Raw genomic sequence first — 10,227 nt, forward strand, 5'->3', positions numbered from 1 at the left:
CAAGCCAAGTTGCAAGCTTCAAACAACAAGTACAAGGAGCAAACCGACAAGTATCGACGACAAAAGGTGTTCGAGGGGGGTGACAATGTTATGGTTCATATACGTAAGGAGAGATTTCCGATCGAGACCTACAACAAGTTAAAGAACATGAAGATTGGACCGTATCGATCCTCCAAAAGATCAATGACAATACTTACGTTGTTGATCTTCCGGATGACATAGAGATTTCACGCACTTTCAAAATTGCACACCTGAATGAGTATCATAACCTGAAGTTGGACGAGAACTCAAGGTCGAGTTCTTTTGAAGTGGATGGGACTAATGTAGAGCGACTCGCAGACACTTTCATGGCAAAAGATGGACCAAAGAATGCCCGATCAGAGGCGAAAATGATAGGGACCATCAGAACCTTAAATCAATCGTATCTCACAAACTGGGATGAGTTTTTCGACATATTATATATGATCTTGGGATATGATAACCTACTTAAGCCAATCAACCCTGCTACGTCAGGTATCCCACACCGGATTTGTAAGATTCCATCAAATTGATGGTCAAAAGTCCCATTTAGTTTCATTTTTACTATAAATAATAAGTTTTAGTTGGAGTATAACTTTTGATCCTTTGAGTCGTAAAAGACATGGCCAACATGAAAAGGGCTTAGAAAAGTTAAAAGAATAACATGGTTGGGCCAAACTGGACACTTGATATTTTTGGCCAAAAACCATGACGTCTAGTAGGAATAGTAGTTGTCTATAAATAGTAAATAAGTCACATTTTTAGAGTGTTTGAGTTGGAGTATAAGTCTAAAACTCCGCCTTAAGTTTGAGTTCCTTATTTAATTAGTAATTTCATTTTTTATCATTAATTAATTAATTTCGAATTTGTTGGGAGGAAGCTCTATGAGGAGTCTAGAGAGCTCCGTGGATTCAGAGTAGTTATTCCCTGCAGAAGACGGTGATCGACCTCATCATGTCCCTTCCTGCGCCACAATGTAAGAAACCCATGGAAATATATGTATTAGATATCTAAGTTCAACGAGTGCCAGGATTTTAATTATGTTACAGAAGCCTTATTTCAGTGCTTTCCAAATTCTACTCAGTAAGCTGAGTTCAAACTTACGATCTCTGACATTATTTCCCTTACATCCTAACCACTCATCACATGAGAAAACCCATAAAAATTCACCACCTACAATCGAATGCGGCTGAAACCCGACATGGATTTTTCTCATACAACATCAACTAATCAGAACAAAATTAGTGAAGAAAACAAGGTGCAACTCAAAACAGTAGCATGCGTTAAGATTAGAATCAATACCTTTCACTTCAGTTTCAGAAACCCAACCATCTGTTCTTAAAAGCCTCTGCTCGAATTGTAGGCCAAAATCTCAGTTACAGAAGAAAAAGGACACGTGAGCGATGACAAAACATAGAGAATAAGCTGTTTTAAGTCCCCAGTAAGCAGAAGATTCTTGCGGCCATGGAGGTCCTCTTTTGGGCATGCCCTTCTTTGTGTACATGACAGTATACGTTTTTCGAATTGCTTGAACTTGGCTCTTCTCTGAAGAGATACAGAAGAGCCTTCAAACATTGAGATTTACACGTATGCAGTACTGTATAGAAAGATGCAGTGAAGAGCTTCTGGTAATGCAGATAGGGAGATCCTAAAGTGCATACATCCTCTTATATTCATTGTGTAATAGCTCTGGGTCAGAGATCATTGACACAGACATCGAACGGGACTGGCTACAGGACGTCCTCCTTATATTTCTCATACTCGACTCTTCGATCCTATGCCGGATGACCCAGTAGCACATGGATCCAAGGGTGGTCAGCATGATCACACTGCCTATCACTGTTGTACTCACAGCCAGCCACTGCGCGTTGTGGCCCACCACAACGTACGTGAGAGAGATAAAAGCCACCGATATGAAAAGACAGGCCAACCACATGAGCTTGTTGATCACAAATACCAGCTGCTTCTTCTTCTTCTGCTCGATAACGACTACAGATGTCTGGACGACGACCACAGCGAGGGAGATGAAGAGAGCTATGGAGTCAAATATTAAGAAGATGATGAAAGCTACTTTCCTTGCAATATAGGCTTGTCCGATCTCAAAATTGTTGGTCTCGTTCTCAACAAACTGGCCAGGAACAGTGAAGATGGCTGCAAAAGCGACAGTGGCAATGAGCACGGCAACGACCGTGGCTGAATTTATCGCATTGTTGAGGCCCCCAATGTGGAGCTTCTTCAGCCTCTTTGCGATCTTCTGGACCCGCATCCGCGTCTGGCGGGTTTGTTGGAGTTGGGACTGGACTTCGTGCTTTATGTCGCTGACCGTCTGTTTCAGTTGCCTAGCGGCGCTTGGAGGGTTTGCGAGCTCCCTTGCAGTCACTGCTCCAGCTTCCCTAAGAATGGGAGTAAGTTGCTCTGCTTCCGTGGACTTTTCAGCGATGTCGAGTGCGGTTTCTCCCGCTTTGTTAATTGCATTGACATTCATCCCCTCAACTAATAATAACGCTTGCATTATCTGGGGAAAAAGAACACCGCATTGTTAATTGCATTGACATTCACCCCCCCAACTGATAATAAGGGTTGGGTAACCATTAGGACGCCGTAACAGATTGTAAATTGTAAGGTTTGCCTGAATCGGAATGTATCAGATCACTAAATCCTAAGGTTTCTCCTTTTCTTGAGAAGATATAAAAATAAAACTAATAATAAACAATAATAATAACAATAATGATGATTATGATCATGATGATCAGGATAATGATCATGAAGATAAGAATAAGAATAAGAATTATTATTATAATAGAAGTACCAACAGACTTGGAAGAAACGTAATATGCGGCTGAATCAACCATATTCTGTCAAAACTGCTCCATGGCATTACAAAGCATGACTACATAGATTCTAACTATATACAGAAAATTCAAATAAAATCATGTCTAACGGAGTTTTGTGCTCTCATTGCCGGTCCCCACGTCCGGATTAAGGAGGGTTGTCTGGTTGGCAACCAGCATTAAAATAGGTCACAACTTATCAAGAATCCTAACAATCTTAAATTTCAAAGAGGGGAATGGTAGAACAAGATTCATGTAGCTGACCCCAATTAGTTGGGATAAGGCTTTAGGCGATGATAATAGAAGATTCAGATAAATACACAGCATACAGAAATATAATTTACTATGTTACAATACGTAATTAGTCCATTTCCTCTGCCCATGGCTTTAAACATCATCCAATACGATTCGTTATCGCCTGAGTCGTATTGGTTTTGGTTCCCAACAGAACAATTCAACAGACTGAAACAGACAAGTTTAGGTGAGTCGTACAGGTTTTGGTCCCCAGGTGAGTCACACCCTGAAACAGCTATTTAAATCCTGGGACTACTCTGAATCCATATGCTAGAGCTAGTGTTAAACCAACAACAATCAAACAACATATCTTCTGAGTTTCCCATTTAATTGCATTGTTCATGTAAAGAACTTGTAAAGCAGGATTCAAGTCGTTTGAATTGGTTTTCAGGGGAGTTCAAATCCAAACAAAGAATTTGAATTGTGATGTGGGGCTGTAAAATTTCCAGTCTATAACAGTGCCCTTTCAGCCAATCAGATGTGGATTTCATGTTCTAGAAGATAAAAAAATGGGTGCACTGAGAAGGCAGCCTGCCTGACAGTAATCATGGAACGGACACATCATAAAGAAACGAAAATATAGAACAGTGCCATCAGATAGGTGGAGCCCAAACAGCTTATGGTTAAAATGATTAGGCAATAGGCGGTCATTTCATTTATATAGATTCAAGGAAGTTCTCTTTAAATGGATTCATCTTTTCTACACATGCGAACTAGCATAGACAGGAATAGAATACTTTTCTTTCAATGTTACCACATAATCGTATGTGTCAGCATCTCAAATTTTCCCGTGGATGGTTGGTCATCAAACAGCCAATAAATCCATGTCTAATACCAACCCATGTGTCCAAGTCACGGGAAAAACTATCTTCCAGAGGAAGCATAGCTATGTCACATGATGCATATCATCTATAAGAAGCTAATATACCATAGAAAGAATGCAGCTTTGCCTAGCACACTTGACAGCTATGTCACATGATGCATGCCATCTGTAAGAAGCTAACATACCATAGAAAGAATGAAACTTTGCCTAGCACACACGTGTGCAATAAAGCTTTTGTACATGCCACACAAGTGCCAGCATGGCACGTGTTTGAGATCTAATCCATCCATCAGGTTGTTCCAACCTTCTACATGTTTTCTCAAAAATAAAATCCGATCCAATCAGTAGGTGGGCCCCAATATTATAAAAAGACAGATGGGTTAGAAAACTTCAACCAAGTTTTTCAGAGCTGTAGATTTGTTTTGCAAACTGTGGTCCACCTGAAAGTGGATCAACCTGATTCTTGGACTAGGGCATCAATATAGACATGACATTCTAATGGATGGATTGGATATTGGACGATAGCCATTCTAATGGATGAATTGGATCTTGGATGATAGACGTGCCATGGTGGCATATGTGTGGCATGGACATCAACTTTATTGCACATGCATGTGGGCTTAGTAAAGCTTGAGAGAATAATCAAACAGTACTACCCACCTGAGTCCGACCCTTCCTGGTGGCGATGTGCAGTGCCGTGTTTCCCTTGTTATCTTCTAAGTTGACCACTGAAGGTTCGGGCTTAAGCAATGCATGCACTACCTCGATGTTCTGTCCTTTCACTGCCATGTGTAATGCTGTCTGACCCTTCTTGTCGGTCCTAGAACCGATGGTAGGATCGGTGCTTAAAAGGGACTTCACCACTTCCAGATGCCCCATTCTTGCAGCGGAATGGAGGATGGTCTTACCATTGTTTTTGGCGATCTTAGCAAGGCTTGCATCCCTCTCTAGAAGAAGATTGACAATATCAGTATGGCCTTGAGTGGCAGCTGTGTGTAGGGCTGTAGAGTTTGACGAATCTGTAGTCATAGCCAAGTTGGGGAAAGACTGCAACAGCTCTTTCAATACATCTGCACAACCAAACAGTAAAATGGAAAATATTTAAATAATGAAAAGACCAATTAGTTGGTATAAAGCTTAGGCTTGTTTCGATGGCAGTTAAAAGTGAGTTGATCTCATACTATTTAACTGTAATTATACGTTAGAGAGCAATTTTTTTTTTTTTTTTTTGGTAGGGGTAAAAAATAAAACCAACAATTTACATAAGGGTGCATTTAGTTGCACTAAATATCATGAAATTATCATCTAACAGCATGTTTGAGTGCCACTTAAAAATGGTTTCATCTCATTTAGTTAATATCTATGTTTTCGGTATCGACAATATCGGCAAATATGTCCCATGATATATCTTGCATCCCACCTGTGCGATACGAAACACACAATTAGTACCAATATATCCTACCTGTTCAATCCGGTAAGCATTTTCGATTTTCGATCCCTTTTTTTTTTTTTCCTTTTGCTGTAAATCATGTTAAATGAGTGTCAAATGGTTACGAATTCATGATTCTCCATGTTTTGCATGAAAATCGTGGATTTGGAGTTATGATTTTGAGATATGGGGGAAATGGGTCAAGTTGCAGAAAATTGGGAAAAATCAAAACTTCCCAATTTCTTGCAAATCAGTTATAATTTGTGTCCAAATGCAAAATCAAACATGTATGTAACCTGATCTAGTAATTTTCTTTTTCTTTTGTATGCATTACTTGTGCTTCCATACATGTCTTCTTACGTTTATAAATTATATGAATAGAGTTTGAATATACTTGCATCAGTTCAATCAGACAACGCATAGGTTAGGACCCCATGCAAAGGAAACCCTATCTGCACTAGTTTTTTGTAATCTTTTGATATCTAAGTGTGTATTGATATCTTTTTTAATAACCACTGAAGTTTCATTAAAAAATTCGCCAATTTTCCAGTGTTTAGCCATGTTTCCCAACAACAGCGATACATTACGCAATACAATCGACATATCCCATGAGATAACCGATATTTATCCGTATCCCAAGGGTGCGATACATTATGCAATAACGATATGGAAAACATTGGTTAATATCAAGTACATATTAGATATCATAGTTTAGGGTGCATTTAGTTGCACAAAATATCATGAAATCTAATGATTTTTCATGCAACCAAACGCGCCCTAAACAATGATCTCTAATATGTAATTGATATTGAACTTATTTTTCAAGTCGCACCCAAACAAGCCATTAGATGATGATGAACAACTACAGAAAAATTCATTTAAAAACCAAGGGGATGCCACATATGCTTGTTTTAAGACCATTCAAGACGATGAGCAGGGTGGAGTTCTTGCACAATTTCATACAGCTATGGTCAAGGTTTTGAAAGCTGGAACATGCAGCATATCTTCTGGGAAGGCATCAATGAGGCTGACACTCTTGCTAGTCGGAAATCTTAATCTAGAAAAACTAGGGTTCATACTTATCTAAGTCTCTTTAGTAGCTACAAAAAACACATAATTATTTAGTCATAGTTGAATTCTACATAGCCAAGCAAGAGTAAACCAGTGATTTAAAGACCATCTGTAGCAAATCAAGGAAAGAGGCGGATTTATCAGGAAAGAGGCGGATTTATCATGGAAGTACAAACAAACAATAACATTGTCATTGTCATTGATAAAGAAATACCCACTGCTCCGAGATTCCCAAATACATCCAATAACAGATTGCAAAAATCAAAGAGCAATGAAGTACATGAATAAAAATCAATGGTCAATGTTCAAATCAGATGATGATTCCGGTCACCTACAAAAGATACAGAGGAACACTAATATTCTCAGCCACCACATGGATAGTCCATGTACGAAAAATTGAGGGAATTGGACTATGGCAGCTTTCTGATTAGTGGCCTGCAAAGCAATGGTCCAAATTCAACAAGCATAAGTCGCTGCAACTGGATGATCAACAGTTGTCCAATCACTGAGGTTTTTGGCCGACAGCCGATTCAAAAGGTGGACCACAAGATGGAGAGTCCTCATAACTAGAAATGTTTGCCACATGTACTATGAAGAGGCATAGAACTTCTATGCAGATACCTGCACATTAGCATTCCTTAAAATCATGCAGCCATGGCAAAAGATGCATCAAGAGCTTCTAGGCTAATCAGAAAATTCCAATTCGTCAAGCATAGGATTAATAAAATTAAGGTTGGTGTCTTAGTGATCCAACGACTTAAATGGATTCTAAATTGCTTCCAGCTCAGTTTTATTCTTTAAAGTTGTTAGATTCTGAAAAAGAAAAAAAATATATATATATAAAAAATAGAAAAATTAAAAATAAATAAAAAAGAGGTAACGGGTCCATCCATTGCTCTAAATCAAGAATCCTCTGTACTATAGACTTCACACCTGTTTATAATCCATATACAAAAACATATGATTGATTTTTCTACGCAATGGAAGTCCTTGAATAGGTCAGACAGAAGTAGCATCAAAACCTTATATTCCACTAGAAAATTTATCCACACTAACATATAATCGAAATTGTAGACACGAAACCCATGTACCAAGATCTGTGTGGCTCCTTATACAATGAAAGTAATTTGCAACTTTTGGCATTTCTACTCTTAGTAGAAATAGCAAAAAAGCAGGAAACACTACTGGTGTGGACATGAAATAGCACTTTTCCATACAACACTAAAGAGCCCCAATTCATAAATTTCCAAAGTTCGACTGAAATAAGAAATTTCACTATTATTATTTGCTTTCCTCCACTCTTGAAATGGCCATGTATCAAATGCAGCCTAAACCAATCATCATGAAGGAAAAAGATGAAAATTTAAAAAATTTTATTTTAAAAAAAAAAAAAAAAATGCTTACCAAGATGGCCCTGCTTAGCAGCAATATGGAATGAGTCGTAGCCATTCCTGGCCGTAAGAGCAGCTGTCTGAAAATCTGAAGCCTTCAAGAGTTCGCTAACGACCGGAGTGTGCCCATTTTCAGCTGCGACATACATTGCCGTCTCTCCATCCTGGTTCTGCATTGAGAGCAGTTCCCTCTGACGGCCATCACCACAGTCCCGGAGGATCTCTTTAACTTTCACTAAATCCCCTGTTCTAGCAGCTAGATGAAGCAGCAAGTCACCACGTTTCCCTGTGGGCTCTTTGTTCCTCTTCTTTTCGTGGAAGCTCTGCTGCTTCTCCATCATTATGACCAACAAAAAAGTACTACCCAAGAATAGGATTCCGCTGGAGGCGGCAGTGAAAACCCAGATTTTTCTGAAGAAATGAATCCAGAACATGGTAATCAATGCTTATGAAGAACAAAGCAAAATTGAACAGAAATGGGCTCAAAACTGATGCTTTTCAGGAACCCACAGATCTAAATTCACTAACTACAGGTCAAAAATGATAAAAATTAAAAGAAAACAAAAATACCTTCTTTCTCCTTTCAAAGAGAGAACCCTATTCCAATATCAAACACCATGTTTCTCTATTCATTCTCGGAACCCATTAATTGCCGTGCAATCTCACAAAAGCCCCAATATCAACCACTTTCACAATCTCAGCCCTGTTCAAAATATTGAAGCAGAGGAATTAAAATATATACATAGAAATACCCATTTGCCTCGAAATCCTAATTTCCAGATTCGTAGCTCAGAACCCATGTTTCAATGGAATTCTAAATACAGAAACTGCAACAGGCAACAATGATTTTAAAGCAGAATTGAGAAAACAGAAAACCCATGTTTTTTTTTTTTTTTTTTTTTTTATGAATTTCCAAAACCGGAAACTAATACCCAAAACCCTTGATTTTGGTCTTAAAAGATTCCAATTTTCTCAAAACATACAATTTTTTCCCTTCCCCATATCCAGAAACCTATATGCAAATCCCTGATTTTGAAAAAAAAAAACAGATTTAAATCCCACAAAATTCGTACCTCAGAAACACATGTTTTGTAATTCTATAAACCCAATTAAGATGAACACCACACACACACACACACACACACACACACACGCACAGAGAGAGAAGGGAGGAGGAGAAAATCCCACCTTTTCTTTCATATCTCTCCAAAATCGAGTCTTTGGATTCAACCCACCTTCGCTTTCAAGCTGAAAACTCTAAAAGCAGCAAAAGCAACTGCTCAGCATCTTAATAAGCTTCTCGAGAAAGATAAAGCTCTCTCTGTCTCTCTTCCTGGGAGCCACCGTCCACGCCCTCCCTCCTTGATAGATACGCCCTTCTTTTCTACTTTCGGTAAGACAATATTACAGCTCTGTAGTACTTTATTAAATCAGATAGAAACAGTTGCAGCATCGGAATGGGTGTATCTATCAAAAGGGGTAGGTGTATATATCAATTACCTTTTATAAAGTTTTTTAAAATTATTTTAGTTAATGAACATGGCAGCCATGGCAGTCGACATCAGATGCGCTCAGAAGGTGGTGGGCCACCCAAGGAAGAACCACCCACAAAACTACAAACAAAAAGTTAGAAATACGGCAAGACACCTCAACCATGTGATGCATGTGGGCGGCAATCAGGACCGTCCAAATTGTGTGTTCCATGTCATGGAGCATGCACTGGAGCTGATATTGATCTGGTGATTCCGGCTATACAATTGGTAACCATAAAATGGACGGTCGGGAAAAAAAGATGGCCAGGAGGACAAATTCAACGGGGCAAATCAGACGGTCAAAATCATTTAATATGCAGTGCGCATTCGTACATGGACGAAACAAAGAGAGTCTTCCCTCTAATCAAAGGATAGAGAGATGGCTTTTGCCCCCGGTTCGAAAGACGCACCGGTGTCTGACATGGAAGCGGATTGCGTACTGAGGAACTCGGCACACTAAGCGTACTGAGTAAACTCTGCGAGGTCCACTGTGATTTATGTATTTTATCCGCTCCGTCCATCCATTTTACAACATAATTTTAGGGCTCGGGAGTAAAAATGAAGTACATTAAAACCTCAAATGGACCACACCACAGGAAACAGTGTGAATTAAACATTTGCCATTGAAAATTTCTCGGGGCCAGAGAAGTTTTGGATCAAACTTGTATTTGTGTTTTTCCTTCATCCAAGTCTTTGTGATCTTATTAACAAGTTGGATGAGAAATAAACATTACTGTGTGCCTTAGAAAGGTTTCAACGGTGGAAGTCATTATTCCAATTGTTTCCTATGATATGGTCCACTTAATCTTTGGGTATGCTTAAATTTTTATTTCAATCC

General features: G+C 38.9%; 1 protein-coding gene across 3 annotated transcripts; it reads right to left on the minus strand.

Annotated features, from left to right (window-relative positions):
• Positions 1-1,277: 1,277 nt before the first annotated feature.
• On the minus strand, positions 1,278-9,468 carry LOC131246077 (ankyrin repeat-containing protein At5g02620-like). 3 transcript variants are annotated; one of them, XM_058245941.1, is made up of 5 exons: positions 9,093-9,468; positions 8,428-8,560; positions 7,871-8,268; positions 4,627-5,036; positions 1,278-2,533 (listed from the first exon to the last, which is right to left on the minus strand). In XM_058245941.1, exons 3-5 carry the CDS (start codon positions 8,196-8,198, stop codon positions 1,667-1,669), a joined length of 1,605 nt encoding a protein of 534 aa, XP_058101924.1. In that variant the 5' UTR covers positions 8,199-8,268; positions 8,428-8,560; positions 9,093-9,468; the 3' UTR covers positions 1,278-1,666. The 3 variants fall into 3 exon arrangements, with proteins under 3 accessions (XP_058101924.1, XP_058101922.1, XP_058101923.1); XM_058245939.1 differs by having other exon boundaries at positions 9,046-9,468; XM_058245940.1 differs by lacking the exon at positions 8,428-8,560 and having other exon boundaries at positions 9,046-9,468.
• Between the last annotated feature and the right edge of the window lie 759 nt (positions 9,469-10,227).

The sequence above is a fragment of the Magnolia sinica genome, chromosome 5, assembly GCF_029962835.1.
Source record: "Magnolia sinica isolate HGM2019 chromosome 5, MsV1, whole genome shotgun sequence".
NCBI classification, from domain to species: Eukaryota; Viridiplantae; Streptophyta; class Magnoliopsida; order Magnoliales; family Magnoliaceae; genus Magnolia; species Magnolia sinica.

Bases quoted from the DNA above. Each gene is read 5' to 3' on its own strand.
- LOC131246077 (XM_058245941.1), bottom strand. From the start codon at position 8,198: ATGATGGAGAAGCAGCAGAGCTTCCACGAAAAGAAGAGGAACAAAGAG. The intron at 5,037-7,870 runs GTAAGCATTTTT...TTGGTTGTGCAG, and splicing joins TGCTAAGCAGGGCCATCTTG to ATGTATTGAAAGAGCTGTTG. The intron at 2,534-4,626 runs GTGGGTAGTACT...CTTTTTCCCCAG, and splicing joins CCAGGAAGGGTCGGACTCAG to ATAATGCAAGCGTTATTATT.